Here is a 25,951-nt window from a genome sequence, read left to right as displayed (position 1 = left end):
CATGCCCGCCTGTCGCCGCTCACCTCTTCCGACCGCTCAACCCGCCCACCCAATCTGGACATTTCTCCCTCCATTCACAGCAGAGCTGCTGCAGCCTGTCCCTTTAAGGTAGACCCAGGGAGGGAGGGGGCTGGGGCAACCATAAAGGGAGGAGCAGTTCTGCTGTGAACAGAGGAAGAAACATTCAGATTGTCTCTGCCACAGAATTCAACGTTAAACGCAGCAGAGACAATCCAAACGTTTCTTCCTCTGTTCACAGCAGAGCTGCTGCAGCCTGTCCCTTTAAGATAGTCCCCGGGAGGGAGGGGCCGGGGGAGACCATAAAGGGAGCAGCAGCTCTGCTGTGAATGGACTCATACACACTTTTTCCTACCAGGTTCTGTAGGCATAGCTTGGCGGTGGTGGAGGCATGTGACTGAGAAGGCGTGGCCATGAGTGACATCAAGTTGGCCATGCCCACTCAGTCATAGGACCCCACCACCAAGCCACGCCCACAGAACGGGTAGTAAAAAAAATGCATTTCACCACTGCCCAGGAATCTGTACAGCTGTAATGAACACCTGATTGACTGACCTTGGTTATTTTCTTAATTCAAATATACTGAGTTTTCAAAAGCTGAATGGTAATTTCTTAAAAGCTACAGTTCAAAAGTGTGGTTTTGAAATGCGTCTCATAGGTCTCTGTTTTGATAAGAGCTATATGAAAAGTCAGCTTTTCCACAATTCTGGATCGAGCCAAGAAACTAAAACCATGATAAGGTAGATACACAAAAAATGTTTCAATATCTGGGGGAACGTAGCATGGGGCTGTTTTCCAAAGGGCAAACAGGTAGCAGAGATTGTAAAGTTTAGTTGGCAGGAAGATGGGTAAAAAAAACCTCCTTCCTGGTATAGGGAGTATTCTACAGATATATAGAATATCTGTAGTTATGGAGATAGTTGCTTTAGTCTAGCAAAATTCTGTCTATAGGTGAAGAACAATAAAGGAAACTACTCGGAATTAACTCCATATGCTGATCTTGGTTCTTGGGAACCTGTCACACTATCTTCCATGTCTATTTGTGATCTGGAACCCAGCTCTAGACAATTTCTGGAGTTCACCCCAAGCACTAGAGTTACCATGGGGATGTTGAATTTGCCTCTATGCAAGGCTGTATATATTAGTTCTTAAGTATAGGATTGGGGGAAGGTTAAAATGATGGATATGTCAGCCCTCTCCCTTTGGCAGGAAGTATACTCAAAAACCAATGAGCAAAACCTCACAAGCATACTTAATTCATTAAACAGAACTAATTAATACCTTGCTTCTTTCAGATAATTGGGGAAAATAAGATAGCAGCAATTTCTTGTTTTCTAGCAATTGATGTTACAGATTGCTAATAGACAATAGAGGCCCAACTACTAGCCTTATTATACCATTAATATGATGTATAGACTCAAGATAGTATTGCCAACTGACTTTGTGTCTACAGCACCAAGAAAAAACAGTTTTTCTTATGTCTAACTTACATTTTGCCCAGCGTCATTGTTTATATGTTCCAGAGCATATAAAATCTACTTTAATTTTAAATTCAGCCTGTTTATACGTTCCAGAGCATATAAAACCTACTTTTAAATTCGTGAGTGTGTGTGTGTATATATGTAGAGAGACAGAGACAGACAGACAGAGGCACAAGCATTTTTTTTTTACCTTTAATTTAAGTTGAATGATGCATGCAACACTTTTTTCCCATTTGTTTCTGTGCTCTTTGTTGGAAAGCTGGCTGTTAAAACGTACTGGCCCTGCAAAAAATTTATTGCATTTATTTGGTCCCCAACTAGCCAGTTATTTAGCTTCTTAGATTCAGGGGGGAAAAAACTCCTAGATTTTTCTGAAATAAAATTAACCTGTTTTCTTCTTTATATTGCTATTGTGAGAAGAGAATATTACAAAGAGTTCTGTATGGACTACACATTCTTTCTACAGTGAAACACTTCAATGTCCAGTTGAATTACAGATGCAAGTGATTTCTCCAAACTTATACAAGAAACCACATGGGAATTCAGTGAACTCAAGATTTAAAACAAAGAATGCAAGTTACCGGGTTGTAAAAAAAATGTTAGGGGGCGAGTTTAATACACCATTATTTCCCCCTGCTAACCGTTGTTTATTATCACAACCATTATCACACAGATTATGCAGACATATAATCAGAGACTTTTTGGACAGATATTAAATTATCTAACACATCTAAATTCCTTAATGAAATGAGTGTGACTAGGAAATCAGGTTAAAAGCCAAGTAGGGCAACCACTCACTGGCAGTGATTTCTCATGGGTATAACATTTAATCACTCTTGGTCACTGGTCCTCCCAGTTCCTTTGAAGTATATTATTAAAAATGTTCTGCAATTGTAAGTCTTTAAACATAAACAATATTCAGCAAACTGCTGTCCTTACATTGTCCTGCCTGTTGGTCCTTGGAAAGGTCACATAGAATGAGATGGATGACGTTAGTGGTTTCATCAGCACTCTTCCCAAGAGTATTCATCAGCTGCTCAATGTCTTTATTAATATGCTGCAGCAAGAAGTTTACTGGATCCTGAACCTGTGGTTTTATGATCTGCAAGAGAGACTGAACAACAGAACCTACTATTCAGAATTCTTGTCTACATGACTTGTGAATGAGCATTTAATCACAAAGCTAGGCACATAAGCAAATATTTTAATAATATCCCTTTAACTTAAAAATAAATGAATAAATCACTATTATATACGGGGAACCCACGATTCTCTTGACTTTAATTTTCTTCTACCACAATCAAGCACTACTTTTTTTGATAACCTCTTGATTTGTTAAGATTTCTATTCCATCTTTCTACCGAACAGTTTAAAATGTCATAGAACAGGGCTCCCTCTTCCATTTTGTCCTGTAATAACTACACTGAAAAATAGGTTGATAGAGAATCACCTAGCGAACTCTATGGCTGGAGATGGATTTAAGCTGGAGATGGAGTTTTCCAGTGCCAGTGTAACATCTTGGTTCTCTGACTTGCATTCTTGGCAAAGAGTATGCAACCTAATATGCCTTTTTTTTTATGCTAGTGCTCATTGCCCACAGAGAAGTATTACTGATATTTTTTTAGTAGCACACTGAAACAAAAGTAATCTGTATTTTAGAATTGAATGAAAAACATAATTCTGAACATGCTTCACGATCACATTTTTCACTGAGTTCTGAAATGCAAATTACTTTATTTTCAACATGTTATTAAAGACATAAAATATTTCTCTACGGGCAATGAGCACTCATACCAAAAGCAAAAAACACTCCAGACATTTCAGATTGCATACTTTTTGCCAAGAATGCAAGTCGGATAATAGCTACCTACAGCTTCTAATTACAGAGAATAGCTAACTTCAGATTTGATTAAGCAAATCACATTTGCAGTTAATTCTGGTATAAGATGGAAATATGCAGGCCGCTTTTGAAAATAAGATGAATGTGGAAGAGGTAAAGCACAAGTATCTGAGGGAAAGGAAACTGTAAGACTTCATCCAGAGCAGTGGTTTTTCAAACTTGGCAACTCTAAACATGCTGGAGAATTCTGGATGTACACATCTTAAAGTTGCCAAGTTTAAAGTCTGCCCTAGAAGATCATGATCTCCATTTCGCTTCATGGCAACTTTGAAGCATTCATGGACCAGTGGCAATACCCAGGGTGTCTTACGCTCCATGATCATTAAACACCTAATTGTAGTTATGTTTAATGAAGTTTCTCCTTTATAATTAGTACTATATTACTATAACATGACTACTGCCCATGTTTCCCAGAAAAAAAGACTGTGTCTTATATTAATTTTTGCTCCAAAAGACACATTAGGCCTTGTTTTCCAGTTAGGTTTTATTTTGGGGGAAATACAGTATTAAGTGCAACTGTTTGGCTGTCAATCTCAATTGGGTCTTATTTTGGGAGCAGGGCAGTGGTGGGTTGCAGGTGGTACACCCCAGTATGGGCTTACCAGAGCCTGCCCGGAGCACTGGATACTGTTCCGGTATGGTGCTCCGGAAGGCCCACCCGCCTGAGCTCCTTACCAGTCTTTTAAGTCTTCGGTGCTTTGCTGAGCAGCTGGAGTGTTGCAGAGGCTCGCGGAAGCAGTAAGACTATGCCAGGCCCGTTCCAACTGTACTGGTTTGAATGGGATCCAGAACCCACCACTGGGGCAGGGCTTATATTATGAGTGTCCTGACAAATCGTGCTAGGGCTTATTTTCCAGCTGGGTCTTATTTTGGGGAAAATACAGAATAATGGCCTTGTATTCTTAGCACCTATAATTACTTCTTTTCATAATATTGAGAAAATCTGATTTTTCACATCATTCATTTTAGATAAGTCATTGTCTCTTCATGTATAATGCATTTCAGAAAGAAGCAGGTAAGTTGTAATTTTTGTGCAAAACAAAATACCTGGGCATCATTTGAGGCTCCCAGAAGCAATGCTAAATGAGTAAGCAAGCGAATCAGAATTAGGACAGCAGGAGACAACTCCCTCTCCGATGTGATCACTGGATCCCTTTTCCTAGGATCTCCAAGTATGTGGCCAGTCTGTGTCTTGTCCTCACTATTGCTGCAAAGATATCATGGAAATTTGCACATTTTAAAATTATTTTACAATGATTTCCAGATAATGAGAATTATAACTAAATATTTGTCATCCAAAATTGGGTAGATAAAGGTAGTCCTCAACTTATCACCATTCATTTAGTGACTATTCGAAGTTACAACAGCATAAGTCAAGCATAAGTTACAACATAAGGTGGAAAAAAGCGACTTATGACCATTTCCACACTTACGACCACTGCAGCATTTTCATGATTACATTATCAAAATTCGGACGCTTGGCAACTGGTTTCTATTTATTATGGTTGCAATGTCTCAGGGTCATGTGATCACTTTTAGTGACATTTTGGCTAGTGAAGTCAATGGGAAACCAAATTCACTTAACAACTTTGTTACTAACTGTAATGATTCACTTAACAACTGTGGCAAAAAAAGTTGTAACGTGGGGCAAAACTCACTTAACTGTCTTGCTTAACAACAATAATTTTGGACTCAATTGTGGTTTTAAGTGAGGACTATCTTTATATTATGCAATACACACAAAGTTGTAGCAATATTTACTTTCTCTAAAGAACCTGCAAACAAAATTAATACATTTTACAACTGCTGACGTAATCCTAGCAAGTATCTTAAACATTTTGTTCGTTTTGTTTAGGGATGAGATGGGATAGTTCATGAGGGAATAGAATACACTGATACAGAGAAATGTCAGGAGAAAGGGGACACAATAGAAACTCCTAATCAGTCAAGATTATCTTCTGATCTTCATGTTAATATTGTTGAATTCATAATGAGGTGTGACAGGTACCTCTAACTATGAATTCTAAATATTCCAGTTAGAGAGAAAAGCATCCACAATGACTAGTAAACTAAACTTTCAGATCTCTAGAAAGCAATGATTGGCCACTCTTGATGTTACATAGCAAATCAGGAGTTTAATGGAGACTTTTGTTCTTTTGACTCCCTCTTGGAGCACATTGTAATTTCTTCAAGGACTCAGGAATAAATTGGGCTAACAGACATTTTTAGCTGTAGTGAGTAACCAGAGACAATTACATGAGGGTTTGATTTTCTTTAGTGTCCACTTAAAATACATTCCATAGTTTCTGTCAAAGTTGACTCCCAGAAACTTCATTAATATCTTGGATGCACCTACCTATTTCTATTTTTTTCTATCCTAACAGCCCAACAGTTTTCTTTGTTGTTGTAATTTTAAAACTTTCCAAACTGTTTAAACAGATAGCTTTGATACCAATTTTAGGGGAACTTGCTTCAGAATGCCTAAGCTTCCTCAAACGTAGTACGAAATTATGAAAAAACCATGGGGTTCTTTTCAATTGGCCGAGAAAGAAAAGATTTCTCCACTTCCCTCCTTTTGATTTTGTTCCTATAGTCCTGATTCATGGAAAGAAAAAAGTATCAAATACCATCTGAAAGCAGTGATTGCTGCATTATCCCAGGTTGGCCTAGTTAGTAGAGCAGAAAAAGGCAGAAATACGGTTGACTACTCTGTGCAGACTTCCAGAAGCATCTAAATGACGTGTGTGCACAGAAGAAATGCACAAGTAGTTGGTTGCCGTAATTATTATTAAGAAGCCTGCAGGTAAATAATTTAGATGCAAAAATAAAAATTAGTAAAGGCCCTCAAAACATTTTTTTTCTTGTACCCTAAAAATGTGATGAAGGCAACAAACTTGGTGTTAGGCAAGAAGATTCAAAAATGATTAATAAAACTAAAAATGGAGCATTTGGTATTTCACCTTGTTTTGGGTGTACAAAAAAAAACACATATTCTCCTATATGACAGGAAAGTGTGGGTCATATGACCAAGAATGTAGCAATTGTGATAACCAATTTCAGCTATTTTCCCCAATTCCATCCCATGGTGAAGCACAGAGACAGAAAATAATCTGGAAAAAAAAATGCTGTAAGCAAATAAATTTACAGGGGAAAAAATCTCTCCACCTTTTATCTCAGATTGGACTGAGCAGCAATCGTCTCTGCAGAAATCTACAGTTCTGAAGTCCTACTAATTCACTGCAATCTCATCCAAGAACTGTAAGTTGTAAGGAATGGTTGCTTCTACCACAATAAAACAGTGGGGGTGGGGGAATCAAGTGTCTTAAGTGTTGCTTCCCATTTCATATAAGAAAAGGCATTTTGGAGGATATCAAAAATACTTTCAACTGTTGCTCCTCAACGTACAGAGCCCCCAAAATTACATTAACAATTAGAACATTTAGTAAACTAGAAAAGGCCAAAATCTTGCAAAAATTCACAAAAAAATAATAACATTTTCCATAGAATCCCAGAATCATTTTATATTTTATAGCAGTTCATTAGCTTTGTATTCCATATTTTTGTTCAAGAATTTAAGGCAGGTGGGGGTTTTTTATTTAAAAAAACCCCAGAAACTAAATAGTAAAAAATATTACTCCTAAAATTAATGTTAAATTCATTAACAATAGAAAGCCTGTCAAAAGAGACGAGCATGTTCTGATTGGCTTAATGCCAAGAGAGTGAAAAGCAAATCCAGCTTTGGAGAGGAGGTATTTTAGAGCCTGGAAAGACTGCAAGAAAAGGATCTCGCTCGCATGCCAGAAAAATGATCCTTTGGTAATGGATGCCAATGGAGACTGGTTGCAGCAGGAATGAGCAACCTGTGGTCTACATGAAGCCCTGCTCCCTTTTATACCTTCTGTCCAAATTCATGCACTGTTGAATTTGGCAATCGAATTATCCTGTTTCCCTGGGGAAAATAGAAGTGATTTAGCCCCTAAATTCTCCTACTCCCATTCTTATTTTTAAAACCCTGGGAAAAAATAACAAAAGCAGAACAAAAAAGAATGCATTTCTGTCCTTTCCATCGGCATCACCATATCAGTACAAAACCTGTTTCTACTCCTGGAAAGCCAGGAGGCTAAGATTCATCCCCATATCCTCAACAGGTACTCACCCAGCCTTAGACTGTCTGCCTATCAATCTCTTAGGCCAGCGGTTCTCAATCTGTGGGTCGCGACCCCTTTTGGGGTCGAACGACTGTTTCACAGGGGTCGCTGAGACCAGTGCAACTCTAAAGTTTAGACTCCACCTTGCGTTCCTTGAAATCCCCGCGGATGGGCGTTGCTGCAGCTCCACGCTGTAAAAAACATAGGTGCGCGTGCACACCCCGTACAATTAGCCTCAGAGACTTTGTAATGGCAGGAAAGTGATCCCGCGAGGGAGGAAGGGGCTTAGGTCCTGCTCCGGGCTGTAACTGCACGGGGCGTGCGCACGGCTATGTTTTCCACACTGCTCCCAGGTACTTTTAACTATATCTAAATCCACAACCAGACCTGTCATCAACAGGCAAGCTCAGGAGCCCGAATTGGCCCCATTCACACAATGAACACCTGCTTACTAAAAGTACCATAAACCACGCACAAAGGAAAAGAGAAAAAAAAACAAAATGCAATGCAAGTAAACAATTTAAAAAATGATACAAGTGGAATTATTATTAGAAATCAAATGTAACAGAGAAAATGATATGTATGAAAATATAAAGTTGGGTTTCCTGAAATGCCATCCCGAGAACCCATCAGAGAAAGTAAATAAGCAAGGGCAACAAGAGAAAGGAGGAAAGATGAGGAGGGAAAGGAAGAAAGGGTAAAGCAGAGGGAGTAAAGGAGGGGAATCAAGAGTAGGAGAGAGGGTAAGAGGGAGGAGAACAGAGGAGGAGGGGAGGAAAGAGAGGGGAAGAAGAAGACATTTTATGCTTGGGGGTCACCACAACAGGAGGAACTGTATTAAAGGATTGCGGCATAAGGAAGGTTGAAAACCACTGTCTTAGGCAGTGGTGAAATCTATTTTTTTTACTACCGGTTCTTTGGCCGTGGCTTGGTGAGGTCATGTGACTGGGTGGGCATGGCTATATAGTGATGTAACTGGGGGATCAAAAGGCAGAAACTCACAATGTCCTGCTGGAGTAGGGTTGGACTAGATGACCTCCAGGTCCCTTCCAGCCCTGGATTCTCCTCTGAAGCTGCTTCTAGTGCCAGGTTTGTAGTCCTTCCTTCCCCTCCTTTTTCCCTCCCTCCCTCTTTCTTTCTCTTTTTCCCTCCTTTCTTTCTTTCTTTCTTAGCACCCCCCCCTTTTTTTTGTATTTTTTACTACCAATTCTATGAGCCAATAGCATTTTTTACTACCGGCCCAAACTGGTAGCATTTCACCCCTTAGGGCTTTAAAGAGTAACGCCAGCTCCTTAAACTTAACTAGACATGTGATATAGATAATCCATGATTTAATGACCACACTTGAGCCCAAGATTTCTGTTGCTGAGTTTTGCACCATTTTACGATCTTTCTTGCCACAGTTGTTAAATGAATTGCCAAAGTTGTTAAATGAATCACAGTTGTTAAGTTAGCAACATGGTTGTTAAGTGAATCTGGCTCCCCCATTGACTTTTGCTTGTCAGAAAATGGTGAAAGGGAACCATATAATCCCGGGACACAACAACCATCATAAATATGAGCCAGTTGCCAAGCGTCCGGATTTTGATCACATGACCATGGGGATGGCTGCAACCATCGTAAATGTGAAAAATGGTCATGTCATTTTTTTCAGTGCTGCTTTAACTTTGAATGGTCACTGAATGAATGGTCGTGGGTCAAGGATACCCGTATTATGACAAGGTTGCTGATTCTGAATGATTTGGGGAGCTGTTGTTGTTTAATTGTTTGAGCATTCTTCTTTAAATATGTCAATATCTGTGTGATGGTTAAAAACTACAAAAGGGGTGGGGTGGGGGAGCAACGTCTGACTTCCAGAAGAGAGAAAGCGTGAGTTCTCAGGGAAGTTTTCCATAGATTTTGGAATTGGAGAAGTAAAAGCAAGCCAAGAAAAAACAGGGTAACCATTTTTTCACAAGGAAAAAAATAAAAGGGGGTTACAGAAGAAGACAGTAAGATGGGGAATAATAATGCAGGAAGTACTCAAGTGAAATAAATAGATTTTGCTAAGGAAATGGATACTACAGGAGAAAGATTTCTGATAGCCTCCACAGTAATCAGATTTCCTATGTATTCATACAAAGAGTATAATAACACAAACCAGTCCTTTGTCATTTTATAACAATAGGGATAACATTAAGATAACACTCAAAACTATGCAGATAAAGACTGTTGGAATTTCAGATAATGAAGGCTTCAGAAAATAAAAGTACAACTTCCTATATTTTATGCAATAGTTCTCCACCAGAATGCAGACTGGATTTACAGGATGATGATGTTTCCCCAAGAACAGAAACAGGATAGGGCATCACAATGCATCATTAGAGAATGAAAGTCTATCTGGGCTGAAAGCACCCAATTTATGGGGTACACAAGGCAACATGTTCCCCTTGAGAAAGAAACTAGTGAGGAGATTTCAAGATTTCTTTCTGCGCCAACTCAGATAGCTCAAACTGTCCAAAGAGCTTCTGATTCAGTTCTACAGTGGAATTAATAAGTATGTCATCTGCACCTCTATAACTGTCTGGTTTGGCTCTGCAACCAAACAAGACAAGCACAGACTTCAACAGATTATTAGAACGGCAGGGGGAAAAAAAACATTGCTACCAACCTGCCTTCCACTGAGGACCTGTATACTGCACAAGTCAAAAAGAGGGCTGTGTAAATATCTACAGACCCCTCACATCCTGGACATAAATTGTTTCAACTTCTACCCTCAAAACGACGAACTCAAAACCTTTCCAATATTTGTAGATCAGGGTTGAAATGAGGCATCCTTGATGTTCTCTGACCTTGATCGTTGTCTTGCAGATGGTTTCTTGTAGACATTTTTTTGCAGTTGTTACCTAGTTTGGGTAATGAAATATCTGCAAGACAACAGCCAAGCTCAGAGAGCACCAAGAACTCAAGGCTCTATTTATATCTATCCCTTTGGGTGATTCCTTTTCATCACATTATAAATGCTGGTGAACTGACTTCAGACGAAAAAGAAACTAGGAGATTAGGTATAGTAGGATCACAATTAGCTAGAGCTACTCAGAATGAAAACTGACATTAGGAGTCCATAGATGATATTCAATGTCATTTTGCCAGGCAGGAAAATTATATGTGTACACAAAAGATCAATAAATGAAAGATCTTTTCATCAGCATTTACAAATAAAATTCCAAGAAGTTGAAATTCAAACCTTGCTCTTTGGAAGTTTGCCACTGCCCTGTGGTTATCACCTCCAATTGGAACACCACAATCAGCACAACGACTACGTTCCATAGGTTGACCACACTGGGGGGGGGGGGGAAGCAAATATTATAAAACAGAGAATGAAAATAGTTCTTCACTATTTCAGTTAAGTCCAACTAGTATGTGATTAGAATATCCTTTTTAAATTATTAATCATGGTAATGATTTTGACTTAATTGGCTGTTGCCTTAAGACATATATAATATTGAAGAAAACATAAGAGCTAAGCCAATTATAAATGCAGAACAATCTCCCCCTCCCTCTCCATTTCTTACCTCTCCAATAACACAGGGATGACCATTTGGACATTCTGGTTGTATAAAGAAAGCAAAAAGTAAATCAGTAAATACTGTCAGTAATTCTAAATTATTCTCAGGATTTATAATTATAATCAGACTTCAAAAAGCTAATGACATTGTAAAAAAAGGTATATAAAACAAAAGGGAAAAAAGACATTCAAGATGCAGATAACATGCCATACTTTTCTTAGCTAATTACCAGAAAGATTGCCTGTGAAATCTTCAAGATTAATATTTTTTTAACTTTGGTTTCTACTTTTAACTTGTACCTTTTAACCTTGTACTTTAATCTTTTTAATCTATGCTTTTATTCGTGTGTGTTTATTGTTTTATTATGACCCACAGTCTCTTAAATGAGACAATCATTATAGAATAGTCTGTTTTTTGAATCTTCAAAAACAGCAATGTCATATGAAATGGAAGTACAGTAAATATGAAAGCTGCATATTAATCTTTAGCATTTATTTCTTAGGAAGAAATAGGAGAACTATTCAGGGAAATGTATATACTTGTTCTGTAGAAACCAAGTGCAACTGATAAATGTTTTGTACATCAATACAGCAGCAAGACTGAAAGCATTTTTTCTATTTTTCTCCAATTAAAATTGCATCTAAGCAAAATAATACTTTAACAACCAACTCTATATATTGCATGATGAAAACTACTTTTAAAAATACATTTTGCTGGCTGCTTTCAGAGATGGATTGCACCAATTTTGCAGATTATCACTGTATCTTTTACATGGCGTTGATATGTAGGATCAGAAAACAATTGGTTTCAACGGAGCAGGTTTGTGTTTTGGAGCTCAGTAATGCCTTTATCTTGCATTTAGGCTTAATTTCCATTTTACATGCTTTAGCTTGCCCTTGTATGAAATGGTCTTTTATGACTACCCATTCTCTTTGTGGCTGTGAATTTGTCCATAGTTCTCTCCTCCATGCCCAAAATTCCTATGACATTTTCTTAAAGATCATCATGTAAGTCACAAAGCTAAGACATTTGAAGACCCTCACAAAAATGGAAATTACTATAACTTATGAAAATATGTTCCTGGAAAATAGCAACGTTTATTCAGACCTATACTCTGGAGAAATCCGTCATGACTTTCCCATCATATACCTCCAAAGGTTGATACTCACTATACCAATGAACGTTTCCCTTTAATTTCCACGTCATAGCTTGAGCCAACATGTCTTCTGGCATGGTTGGCAGAAAAGCGTTCTGGTGAAAGGACAGATGGAAAAATTGTGATGGAAAAATAATACACAGTGATCAGTTTCTTTAGGACTGCCTGATCTAACTAATCCAAACTCATTTTTTCATTAAAAAGTAAACACTGACAATCATCTCAAATTGTAAAGGTATAAATAAACAGAAGGGGAAACTAAGAAACAAGCTACAGTGGGACCTAGGGTGCTGACTGTAATCTGTTCCAGGACTTCGGTTGGCACCTGATGTGGTTGTGACCAGAAGCAAGACTGACTGTGCATGCGTGCGCACACAAAAAATGGTGTGGAAGGTGAAATCACTGCAGCAGGGAAATCACCGCGACTGTGTTTATTTGGCACCCGAGGATGTGTTCGTGACGTGAGTGAAACATTTAGCGGATGTTTCAGTCGGCATCCGAATTGTCCGTGGTCTGAGCCATTTGGGATCTGAGGTCCCAATGTAGTATGCCATGTAGTTTGCCATGGTGGCACAGTGGTTAGAATGTAGTATATTGTCCTCATTGCAAGAGGTTCGATCCTGACTGTCTCAAGGTTGACTCAGCTTTCCATCCTTCTGAGGTCAGTAAAACAAGGACCCAGATTGTTGGGGGGGGGGGGTGTAAAATGCCATCTCTGTACCACCTAGAGGGGGCTGCAAAGCACAATGAAGCAGTATATAAATCTAAGTGCTATTGCTATTTTCCAGCATTACCTCTGAAGAGAGTCTGAAAGGTTTAACTGGCATGGTTTGCAATTTATTAACCAGTAAAAGATCCTGAAATTCCATTGTACCTATATCAAATGTTTCATGAGCGTAATTTAAGCAGTTGGTATTTATATTTAATGCTTTAGATTAGTGTTTCTCAACCTTGGTGCTTGGACAGACTTCAACTCCCAGAAATCTCCAGCCAGCCAGAGGAATTCTGGGAGCTGAAGTCCACCCATCTTAAAGTTGCCAAGGTTGAGATACGCTGTGTCAACTTCTTTAAATGGTCTCCAGTGTGATTCTTTGAAAGACAGCCATTCCCATGATGGATCCATCCGGTTGTTAAAACATGTAAAAGAGGCTCTTGCCACAGAAGATTCCCAAGCTAGGGAGTGTTTGATACCCACTCTCTCCGCTCTAGAACTACTTTCTCTAGACCTTGATTTCTTGGTCATTAATTTGATCATTGTTCATTTCTGTATTTTTTTAAAAAAATCTGCATTAGATATTATAGTAGTTGTTAACCTTCTTGAATATTCAAATTAACAAAGAGGCATGATACATTTGTGTTTTTTAAAAAAAATAAGGCTTTAAGTTAAAAAAAAAAACTTAGGTCCAGCATGAACTTCCTTACCAGCATTGTATTAGGCGAGAATGCGAGATTCCTTAGAGGATCAAGGATTCGATTCTGGCCACAAAGCAAAACAACTGCAGTATGAACTGCCATTTCAATCACCATCCTGTTGTGGCCGAAAGACAGAGGAGCCAGGGTCAACAAGGGGAGCTGATTAGACACCAGAGATGCAGCAAATGACTTCAGGTTTGCAGATGGAAGAACCCTGGAGTTCTGGATAAATTCTTTAAGTATATCACATTGCTGAAAAAAAGAGGGGGGGAGTAAATAAGATTTTCTCACAAGTTCAAAAGACCTAATCTGCGACATAACAATGATTAATTATTTACTTATTTACACACTCATTCATTTAATATTATTTCATTTTGTTATCAGCAATTGTTTGCTGCCTGCTTAAGTGACTCTAGGAAACTTACAATATAGTAATACCAAGAGTCTGGACAAGGTATGAATTCACTAACATAAAGCACAAGTAACAGCACAGAAAATTGCAACAGGTATACAGAAATCCTGTTTGGTTTACAGCAGGGGAGGGCAATTAATTTTCTCAAGGAACCACATGAGAAATTGAGTCTGTTGTGGCGGTCTCTCTGCCCCCTGCCACCACTGCATTGTCACTGCCAGAAGCCCTGTCATCGATACCATCATGGGATGGATTGGGACCATCCACGGGCCAGATGTGATCCATGGGCCTTAAAATGCCCAGATCTGGTTTATAGGTACAATCTTGTCAACAGATTTTTTAAATGGAAATAGCTGAGAGAAACCACAACCCATTCAGGATGCGCAAAATGTTTGACCCTGAAATGTTCTGGTCTCAAAACTGCTGTTGTGAGTGTCCCGAGGAGAAAACACAGAACATTTGGTTTCATGCACAACCAACCTATAAAAGTAGTCCTCAACTTACGACCACAATTGAACCCAAAATGTATGTTGCTAAGTGAGAAATTTGTAAAGTGAATTTTGCGTCATTTTACAACTTTTTTCTGAAGATTTGTGAAGTGAATCATTGCAGTTCTTAAATTAGAAACATGGTTATTAATTTTAATAACCATGTTTCTAATTTAAGAACTGCAGTGAATCTGGTTCTCTCACTGACTTTGCTGGTCAGAAGGACGCAAAAGGGGACCACATGACTCCGGGACCCTGCAACCGTCATAAATGTGAGTCAGTTGTCAACCATCTGAATGTAAATCGTGACCGTGGGAATGCTGCAACGGTTATAATTGTGAAAAATGGTCGTAAGTCACATTTTTCAGTGCCGTTGTAACTTCAAACGGTCACTAAGTGAACTGTTGTAAGTCAAGGACTACCTATATTTAGTTTGCCCCAGTCATTTCTATGATTAGCAGGATCTTTCTATCTAAAATAACACAGATCATTATGCAGATCACAAGAAAAACTAATTATTTGCAGATCACAAGAAAAACTAATTCACCTTCTGCTTAGGGCGACCATTTGGGCCACTGCATCCATACAGTGATGTGAGCTCTCTGAAGACAGTCAAAAGAAAATGAACTGGCAGTGCAGAATTGGAGCCCTTATACACCTGAAGAGAAGGATACAAATAACCCAAACTATTAAACGTAAAATAATCAGGAGTCAAGTTTCCATCTGTGGCTGGTAACAGAATGATTAAGAAAACAGACTAAAACCTGCAGTAATAAGAACAGAGCCTTACACTCCAAACCCCAAAGAGGTGTTAAATTATATGTAGTAGTTGAAATCCTCCTAGACAGATCTAGGTAAAGGTAAAGGTTCCCCTCACACATTATGTGCTAGTCATTCGCAACTCTAGGGGACGGTGCTCATCTCCGTTTCAAAGCCGAAGAGTCAGCACTGTCCGTAGTCATGTGGCTGGCCTGATTAGACTTTGGAGGTGCACGGAACGCTGTTACCTTCCCACCAAAGATGATTCCTATTTTTCTACTTGCATTTTTACATGCTTTCGAACTTGTTAGTTTGGCAGAAACTGGGACAATTAATGGGAGCTCACTCCGTTACCTAGCACTAGGGATTTGAACTGCCGAACTGCTGACCTTTCTGATCAACAAGTTCTCAGCGTCTTAACCACTAAGCCGTCCTGTTTTTTGAGGCCATTTCCCGGCGCCCGGCACCCGCGAAGACCAGCTGGCCAACACACATGTGCGTGCCAGAAACCAGAAGAGCAGCTGGCAATGGCACATGTGCCCAAAGAGAGGGCTCTGCGTGCCATCTCTGGCATGAGTGCCACAGGTTCACCATCACAGGTATAGTGCTTTGTTTGGGGGGGGGAACTCCTCCCCTCCTGAAAAAATACCCAGAAAACAAAAATAATGTAATCTTGAGAGGATCTGAGGGATGAGAAAGATTGGGGATGAGTACATTTTCCCATGGCTGCCATGAGAATTAAATTCCAAAGGAGCTCACTGGCTCAAACAGGCTATGAGCTATTTTCTGATGGAAGAATAGTTTTTCATTATAAACAATTACAGTAAAACTTCCTTCCAAAATTCCGGGTATCTTAACACTCTCTAGAAAAACTGAAGAAAAAAAAATATATCAGAGCACCATTTGTCTCTTCAAAAACGTATCAACAAAAATCTCTTTTTTGGCCAGCACAGCTAATAGAAATAGAAATGAATGGATCCTTTAAATCCTTTTGTACTTTGTGCTTATTACCAAATGCTAACCAAGCTAACCTGCTAACCAAGAAGAGCTAAGCTGCTCAGAAAGAAAGAGGTTACCTTCAGGGCTGCTGCAATGACTTCTGTCTCACATGTTATCAATGCTTTCTCCACAGCATCGCGTATGGCTTTGTAGTCCTTGCCACAAACCAGGAAATGATCAATGCGACCAGGTTGGAATGCCTGAGGCCACAAACCACAACATAAACAAACTTCTTAAAGGCATACTGTATGTACTAACTCACTCATTCATTTAACTTGTCCCTACCATAGTCAATGGGATTTTCAGACTTCCTTTAGAAAGTCGGGCAATTAGAAGCTTCTGAAAGTTAAAACTTTCATCCAACTGTCAGAACTGCCTGACAGTTTAATCTTAGATAGTTGCCACTCCAAACTATTCTATTTTAACACTAGTATCTCACAGCAAGATAAGATCCTTTCAAAAAATTCCTTCCAACACCCATTCATTTACCCCTTCCTGTTCAAAGCTGTCTTTGGGAGAGCCGTGGTGGCGCAGTGGTTAAAATGCAGTATTACAGGCTACCTCTGCATACCACCCCCAGGAGTTTGATCCTGACCGGTTCAAAGTTGACTCAGCCTTCCATCCTTCTGAGGTTGGTAAATGAGGACCAGTATGTTGGAGGCAAGATGCTGACTCTGTAAATCATTTAGTGAGGGTTGTAAAGCACTGTGAAGCTATTGCTATACCAGAAAAAAATTATAATTTGGTAAAAGATCAGAATTACCTTTTGCTCTTCAATTATTTCTGATGGAAATATCCAGTGATACTGGTGGTTATTCAAAAGCTTCTGTGTGAATTCCAAACCGTACTGGCTAGTAAGCGTTCGCACAAGGTAAATGTTATGCCAGTTATTTTGAGTAAGATGGAAGAACTGCCTCACATTTTCCAATTGGATTTTCTTTTCTTTTTCTTCACTACTGGCTGCAGAAAGAAGAGAAGTTGGTATTTAATTCACAGCCATACCACAGCAGTTCTAAGAAGATGGGACAACCTATCTTGCAAAAAGAATTTTCTTGCAAAGCTCTATATTTACAAGAAAAGGGTATCTTCTCACGTAAGCAGCTACAGAAACAAGGTGTTGTTCTTTTTTCATAATCCACTTGCCTGAAGTTTCATGGAGTTCAAAGATCACCTCTGCAGCTCTATCCAAGCATAGACGTAGGCTGGCAATTCCCTGCAAATACTCAATGGTAATTTTTTGGGAGACTGGATGGCTGCTGTTGTACAGATGAATGTTTTCCCTCAGAAAATGCACATCCTTTGCCAAGCAATGTATTTTGGTTTCTTTGGGAAAATTTCCTGTTTTCTCACACAATGAATCCTGAAAATAAAGACAATATTTTGCAATTTGTTCTTTTCCAATTATTTTCCACATTTTTTATACTAGTTAAAGCTTCCAGATTAAATATGCCATCCCTAGAATATTTTCAACAAAATAAATAATTTGGTGTACTCTTTGGATGCAGGGAATAGAATCTGCTGCATTGTTGTCAGCTTGGGTTCTTAACTGACTTTTACAAAGAAATTCAATTGGAAATGACTGAAAATTTAAAACACAAAAGGAATCAATGTCTTTAGTCATTCCTTCTCATTTTCCAATTTATTTACATTTACTAAGTTACCAGTTGCTGAATCTAGAACTGTAAAAGTTTTTCATAGACTATGCCGTGTCAACTTGTATTAATATCAACTTAAATAATGTTGTAGAATATATCATTGCAAATGTACATACTTCACTGATTTTACTAAGTAGATATTTTCACCATGTTCCTGATTTTAACAAGTAAAATGATATATGTATGTAATGTATGTATGTTAGTTCTTAATACTAGGTCTCCCTGTAGCCCTTCTTTTTCTGAAAGTTCTACTTTCATCTGGAATTATCACATAAGAAATCTTTAAATTAAGCCCATTCCAGTTCTGACTGCACACACAGTTTCTCCCATAAACTTTGATTATACTGTAAGTGCAAAAATCTTGATTGTACCTAAGTTACAAGTATAAAGCTTGAGGCATGCTTGGGCAGATTGGAATTGGTAAATCTACTAGATCTAAAACCTACTCACTCCCCTAAAGCACCTATAAAGCCAAGGGACAATGCTGACTCTTAAGCTGGAATACTAGTTTCCTTTCTGTATGCTTTAATATGATGACAGTTGAACTTTGGGGTTGTGAATCTCCACTATTCTGATACAATAGCATAACAACAGTTTGACCTAAACACAATGTACTTTTTTTTTTTGAGAAAACCAAAGTGTACCGGAGCCATAAAACATAGCAGAAATGGGACAACTACAGATTCTTTAGGAACAATTTTTCTCCCTTTCCTTTTCCTTTTCCTTTAAGGAGAACAACACAGACTTTTTTCATGCAAATATATTACTCTTCCTCATCAACCTGCTGTCCCACTGGCCATGTTTCCCTCTAACAGAAATCTGGGGAGGGGGGCACGTTACCTCAAAGCAACTGATGAATAGCATGTACAGCTCTATTTTATCTTCCTTGTCTATCATGTGATTTGCTTCCACTTCTGATAAATGCTTTTGTACATGGACTTTCACATTGCTGAAGCTATGAAAAGAGAAACCTCCATTTATCCACAAATAATGTAGGGATTTTTAAAATTATTTTTAATAATATTCACAAAATAACAAAGATGCACGTAGGGTCATAAGGATGCATTTCTACAGTTCTACAACATGGAGTGGGGAGAAGAATCAATTAAGTTTTAAAAAGTGATGTCTGAACCATAATGATGCCTACAAGGAAAATAGTTCATGCAACAGAGATGTTCACTCTGAAGTAGAATGTTCTGCCCCAATTTATGTATCCCAGTTGAAAATCTTACCTGTATTTCAGAAGCAATTTTAACACTGCAGAACGGATTACAGGAGTTTTATCCACCACATCATCAAAGGGGGACAAAGATTTGGTATATAAGCATCCAATGCCTAAGGATATAATGCAAATCAGTTTGGAGATACAGTACCATCACTCCCTTTAGGTTAGAGCAATCTCAATAGATGTTTATGATCATACCTCTCAAAACTGATTTGTTGACAAACATCAGCTTCAATAGTTCTACAATCACAGATTTCTCTGGAGGATCATTGCCTTTGAAACACATTGTAGAAACCAGGTCTACAAAAAAACTGTTGCATAATTTACGGAACTGGGCATTTTTCTTTATGGCAATGCTGTGGAGAAAATGTAAGTTATTATTTCTCTAGTAAACTACCAAGAAATGCAGAGCCAATGCAGGAATTGAAAGTCCTCAGAAAAAACTATCTGCTGGATAAGAAGAACAAGGCTCACCTGTGCTTTTCAGACACTGTGGGATTGTAATCATCTGGTAGATCGACCAAGCAAAGTGGGCAACTCATCTGTCCTGGCCCCAGCCATTGTTTGATACAATCATAACAATATACGTGATCACAAGGAAGGTTTACTGGATCTCTAGGATCGCCCAAACATATTGGGCATGAGCTTAAACCAAACCTGTGAAACCAAGAGAAAAACATGTAAATAGCAATATGTAGTTAATTACAGAGTTCACAATGAAGTAGTACCATAGATAAGCACTGTTCTAACCTTGACATTTGTTTTTACTTATTTAGAGTATTTGTATGCTGCCTGTTCCTAACATGGTCCAGGGCTGCTTCCAGAAATACAATAAAAGCAGCAAAATTACAATTAAAATGCTGTGCCAAATAGGTTTGCCTTAAGCCCTCACTTCAAAAGCAGGGATTTTACCTTATATACCACCAGGGTTGAATTGAATTGAATTGAATTGAATTGAATTGAATAAGTTTATTTATAGGCCGCCCTTTTCCCTGAGGGGACTCAGGGCGGCTAACAACTTATATGGGAGGGGGAACATACAATGACATATAACACAATGTATAATTAAAATCGAGCAACATTCATTCAACATTCGGGTGGGGGCGGATTATACTCTTTACCCCCAGGCCTGACGGGATAGCCAGATCTTGAGGGCTGTGTGGAAGGTCTGAAGGGTGGTGAGGGTACGAATCTCCACGGGGAGATCGTTCCAGAGGGTCGGAGCTGCTGCTGAAAAGGCTCTCCTCCGCGTAGTTGCCAGCCAGCACTGGCTGGCAGATGGCACTCGGAGGAGGCCTAATCTGTGAGATCTGAAATTTTGGGCTTGGACAACCTAGAACTATGCCGCCTACGGTCTGACCTAAGCTCAGTACACAAAATTATCTGCTACAATGTCCTACCTGTCAGCAACTACTTCAGCTTCAACTGCAATAATACATGAGCACACAATAGATACAAACTCAAGGTAAACCACACCAAGCTCAATTGCAGAAAATACAACTTCAGCAACAGAATGATCAATGCCTGGAATGCACTACCTGATTTCCGTTGTTACATCTTCAATCTTAAGACTGTCTACTATTGACCTCACCCCATTTGTTTGTTTGTTTATTGGATTTATATGCTGCCCTTCTCCCAAAGGACTCAGGGCGGTGTACAACATTAAAAAAACCACATATTACAAAAGTTAAAAAGGATTTCTAAGAGGTCTGTAATAATCTAAGAAGGCACATGTCTAATGTCCCTGTCCTATTTTCCCTATTTATTTGTACCCATTTCCTGTATTCTTATTCATGTTTATTCTTATTCTTGTTATCTTGTACAAGACTGACAAGCTAACTAACTAAATAAAATAAAATAAAAAGGAGGGATTTGCTTTTACCTCAGTGTCAGTGGCTTCTTCCCTCGTACAACTTCACTCATAGGAAAAGTAGGGTTAATCACAGCTGTCTAATGAATCTAGGCAAAACCTCACCAATAGTGTTTCAGCAGTGACCTCAAAGCGTGGGGCATACTCTGTCAGAGGAAGCAATCCTCAATTAAACTTGTCATAAACCAAGATCATTGTGATCCCCTTGTACTGAAACCACAAAGCCACCAACAACTAGAAAAATTATTTCCGCATGGAGGTTATGCCAGACCTTTGGGAGGTTCTGCTACATTTTGATTTGGCTACAATTTCTGGACCATCTTTAAGGAAAGCCGCAGACAAAGCACACTGTAATAATTTGATTTTGAAGTTGCCAACATATGAGTCAACATAAATTGATTTTTTCCCCTCCATGTAATGATGCAACTGATTTATAGGCGAAGTTTTAAAAAGTCCTCATCATTTATGGCTGATTAAGGGTAGGAACCCCAAACTATAATCCTGATTTTAAGAACCATGGAATCACATTCAGAGACATTTCTGCTGAATCCAGAAATCTAGTCCTGAGAATCAGCAGACATAGCAGTAGTTTTATTCAGTATACCAAAGATTAAAATAATTTGAAGTTCTGTCTCTTTTGCTAGTGATTCCCTAAGATCTTTACTGCTACCAATTGACTTAGATTTACTTTCTAGGCAAGAATTTTATTAAAAAAAAATAAAATGGCCTTTTTTCTCTACTATTCACATATGAACAACTTGTAAATGTTCCCATTGTATGCCAGTCCACTGTATTATAGTCTGGTTGTTTAAATTAATTTGGGGATAAAAATCAATTCTTTAATTTTATTTAGATTTCTGTGTTATGTGACAGTGAGATAATAAGCATCGAGAAAAAGGACTAACATGTTGATGAATGTTGAAATAAATTTGATGTTGGTGTATATTCTGAACCTGTCTATGACCTTGTATAAGTATTTCTTCCATTTCTCTTTTTCCACCTGCATGGGGAAGGATGAGATAGCATAGAACAGGGGTGTCAAACTCAAATTTCATGGAGGGCCACATCAGGGTTGTGTTTGACCTTGGGGGGCGCCATGGTGGATGTGGCCAGCTCAACATCATTCCTGTCGGGATGTCTGAGGTAGCCCGAGCACTCTGCCATTGAAAATGGGCTCCCGAGCTCCGTTTTCGGCTGCCATAGCCTCCTGCAACACTCTGCCAGTGAAAACGGACCTTGGGAGGGCCACAAACAGACCGGTCCTTTGCTGTTTCCAGATCTAAGTACCCCACAGGCCGGATCTGGCCCCCTGGCTTTGAGTTTGACACCCCTGACATAGAAGATGAAAACACAAACCTATAAAGGCAGAAAGAACACATTCATTCATAAGGGTTCTTACTTATGCTACCTCCACCTACAAAGATAGTTTTGGGAGCCAGGTTGAGACTATAGGTCTTGGCCTTTTTGTTAAATCCCAGGTTGAGTTCCAACAGAAAAGAAAATATTTGTGATATTTTTGAAGACTTCCTTACAATACAGATTGGATCATTCCATTCCTAAAGCATTACCTGCAAAATGATTGACTGGCTTCTTCCTTGCATTGACATAGCATTCTCATCACTGCAGTGAATGTTTCTATTGTTTTGATGTCAGAATTCAATTGAAAACACTAGGAGATGAGAATGGGGAGAAAAATGCCATCATTCAATTTCCAAGACACATTCTCTCATTTACCATTTAAAAAATATTTAAAGTGCCTAAATATCAAACCTTTTGAAAACAGTTTTAATTTTAAATTAAGGAAAAAAAAACACGAGGACGGAAGATCAAAAAGAACTGATTGCAAAATTTGATTTGATTTGATTTTATTACATTTATATGCCGCCCTTTTCCCCAAGGGGACTCAGGGCGGCTCACAATTCAAATCAAGGGAGGGGGATACAGGGAAGAAATAAAAAGACAGAATGTAACAATACATAATTTAAAAAACACAGCAATCATACCATTCGAGGCGGGGGACAGCAGCTCTTTAGCCCCAGGCCTGTTGGAACAGCCAGGTTTTAAGGGCTTTGCGGAAGGCCTGGAGGGTGGTGATGGTTCGAATCTCCACGGGGAGCTCGTTCCAGAGGGTCGGAGCAGCCACAGAGAAGGCTCTCCTCCGGGTAGTCACCAGTCGGCATTGGCCGGCAGATGGAATGCGGAGGAGGCCTAATCTGTGGGATCGGTCTATTGGAGGTAATTGGCAGCAGGCGGTCTCTCAAGTACCCAGGTCCAATACCATGAAGGGCTTTATAAGTGACGACTAGCGCCTTGAAGCGTATCCGAAGACCAATAGGCAGCCAGTGCAGCTCGCGGAGGATAGGTGTTACGTGGGTGAACCGAGGTGCACCCACGATCGCTCGCGCGGCTGCATTCTGGACAAGCTGAAGTCTCCAAATGCTCTTCAAGGGCTGCCCCATGTAGAGCACGTTGCAGTAGTCCAGTCTAGAGGTCACAAGGGCACGAGTGACTGTTGTGAGGGCCTCCCGGTTCAGGTAGGGACGCAACTGGTGCACCAGGCGAACCTGGGCAAATGCCCCCCTGGTCACAGCCGACAAATGGTGTTCGAAAGTCAGTTGTGGATCCAGGAGGACTCCCAAATTGCGAACCCTGTCTGAGGGGCGTACTGTTTGACCCCCCAGCCTGAGAGATGGAATACTTGGCCAATTAGTAGGAGGGAAACACACCAGCCACTCGGTCTTATCCGGATTGAGTACAAGCTTGTTAATCCCCATCCAGGCCCTAACAGCCTCGAGGCACTGGCACATCACGTCAGCCGCTTCACTGAGTTGGCACGGGGCGGACAGATACAATTGTGTATCGTCCGCATACTGATGGTATTTTATCCCGTGCCATCGAATGATCTCACCCAGCGGCTTCATGTAGATATTAAACAGGAGGGGGGACAGGACCGAACCCTGCGGCATGACATAAGTCAGGGGCCTAGGGGTCTATCTCTGCCCTCTGACCAACACCGACTGCGACCTGTCCGAGAGGTAAGAGGAGAACCACCGTAGAACAGTGCCTCCCACCCCCACCTCCCACAGTCGTCACAGAAGGATACCATGGTCGATGGTATCGAAGGCGGCTGAGAGGTCAAGGAGCACTAGGACGGAGGCATAACCTCCATCCCTGGCTCTCCAGAGGTCATCGGTCAGCGCGACCAAAGCGGTTTCCGTGCTGTAGCCAGGCCTAAATCCCGACTGGTAGGGATCTAGATAATCGGTTTCCTCCAAGGACCGCCGGAGCTGAAAGGCCACCACTTTCTCAACAACCTTCCCCACAAAGGGGAGGTTGGAGACTGGACAATAGTTATTTAAAACGGCTGGATCCAAAGATGGCTTCTTCAGGAGGGTCTCACCACCGCTGTCTTTAAAGCGGGGGGAAAGAACCCCTCCCGAAGGGAGGCGGTAACAACCGCCTGGATCCAGCCCCATGTCACCTCCCTGCTGTTAGCAACCAGCCAGGAGGGGCACGGGTCCAGTACACATGTGGAGGCACTTATGGCTCCCATGGCCTTGTCCACGTCCTCAGGGGTAACAGCTTGAAAATCAATCCAGTGAAAGGGAAAAAAATGTTGTGATACATCACAATACACAATCAAGTTTGACCTAAACATTTAAATAGTGTCCATATACCCTTTCCTCATTTAGGAACCACAATTCAGCCCTTAAGTTAGAAACAAAATAGTCATTAAGAGAACATATGAAAGAAAGAAATGGAAAAGACACTGTAAAAAGCACTGGTTGTTGCCATCTTTTTTAGATGAAGTTCTCACATACAGTGTCCTGTGTCTGACCCATTATTTTGTTCATTTCCCCTTTTTTTGCTACTTCAGAGCAGAGGTTACATAAACAAGTATCTCTTACTGAGTTGTTTTTCTCCAAATTTTTTCCCAAAAAGTGCTAACCACAAATTAAAAAGCCCAGGTTTTAATTAAGTGGATTGGAATCCTCCCTTCAGATGAATCTGTTACCTGAAACTGACCAAATCTTTAATCAGTTTCACATGAAAGCTTTTGTTACCAGACGTAAGAAATTTGGTCATAAATGCATGATTGGATAGAAAATGACTTTTTAAAAAATTAATAAGGAGTGCTTTTATTGTTGAAAACCACCTAAACAAATGAATGCTTAAAGTGATATTTCCAATCAGGTCAGACTACCATTCTTACATTTTTAAGTTGAATGATATGCTTCTTCACCAGGTCCTTCAGTTCTGGAATCAGCATTTCTGTTCCAAGCAGCACATGCTCCACAAAGAGGGACATTGAGAAAATTACATTCCATTGGTTCCTATTGGGGGAAAAAGCTTAATTTATTAAAAAGAAAAAAGCATGCTATCAAAAAGCTACACTGAAAAACAATGGACTCTGCATAATAAAAAGATCAGCCTTTTATGAAAGCAGATAAACCATGAACTCACTTGCAAACACAACTGCAAGTGGAATAAAAGGGTTAATTTGGGAATTAACAATTGACCCAGGTCATTTTGAAACTGGGGTTAAGACGGGATCAAGTGTAACAGGGCAGAGGAACAAATGTTTTGCAGAAGTCTCTTGGCAAAAGACAGCTTAAGGTACACATTGGTTCTTTTGAACCAGTCTAGCTTCAAAAAAATCACAACTGTCTTTCTTTCTCCCCCCCCCCCCTTTCTTCTTTATTGGCCAAGTGTGATTGGACACACAAGGGATTTGTTTTAGTGCATATGCTATCAGGGTACATAAAAAGACAAGATACACTCGTCAAGAATCATAAGGTCCCTTAATGATAGTCGTAGGGTACAAATAAGCAATCAGGAAACAATCAATATCAATATAAAATCGTAAGGATACAAGCAA

General features: G+C 39.7%; 1 protein-coding gene across 1 annotated transcript in view; it reads right to left on the bottom strand.

Moving 5' to 3' along the window:
- Nucleotides 1–25,951, bottom strand: part of RNF213 (ring finger protein 213) — a 137,624-nt gene that overhangs the window by 10,008 nt on the left and 101,665 nt on the right. Inside the window, exons 42-58 of the mRNA XM_087710140.1 lie at nt 25,286–25,406; nt 22,641–22,741; nt 19,677–19,859; nt 19,401–19,558; nt 19,210–19,312; nt 18,818–18,932; nt 17,462–17,682; nt 17,086–17,278; nt 16,400–16,522; nt 15,112–15,222; nt 13,674–13,916; nt 12,265–12,346; nt 11,102–11,136; nt 10,774–10,868; nt 4,447–4,606; nt 2,439–2,613; nt 1,690–1,781 (exon numbers count right to left, since the gene is read on the bottom strand). Of these exons, the coding sequence (XP_087566266.1) occupies nt 1,690–1,781; nt 2,439–2,613; nt 4,447–4,606; nt 10,774–10,868; nt 11,102–11,136; nt 12,265–12,346; nt 13,674–13,916; nt 15,112–15,222; nt 16,400–16,522; nt 17,086–17,278; nt 17,462–17,682; nt 18,818–18,932; nt 19,210–19,312; nt 19,401–19,558; nt 19,677–19,859; nt 22,641–22,741; nt 25,286–25,406 (2,311 nt within the window). The remainder of the gene's footprint in view (nt 1–1,689; nt 1,782–2,438; nt 2,614–4,446; nt 4,607–10,773; nt 10,869–11,101; nt 11,137–12,264; nt 12,347–13,673; nt 13,917–15,111; nt 15,223–16,399; nt 16,523–17,085; nt 17,279–17,461; nt 17,683–18,817; nt 18,933–19,209; nt 19,313–19,400; nt 19,559–19,676; nt 19,860–22,640; nt 22,742–25,285; nt 25,407–25,951) is intronic.

Source organism: Thamnophis sirtalis, unplaced genomic scaffold (genome assembly GCF_051295495.1).
Source record: "Thamnophis sirtalis isolate CommonGarterSnake01/CBP01778 unplaced genomic scaffold, rThaSir2_p1.2 scaffold_3, whole genome shotgun sequence".
NCBI lineage: Eukaryota > Metazoa > Chordata > Lepidosauria > Squamata > Natricidae > Thamnophis > Thamnophis sirtalis.
Note: the sequence above shows the minus strand (reverse complement) of the source record. Positions and strands in the feature narration are given on the sequence as shown.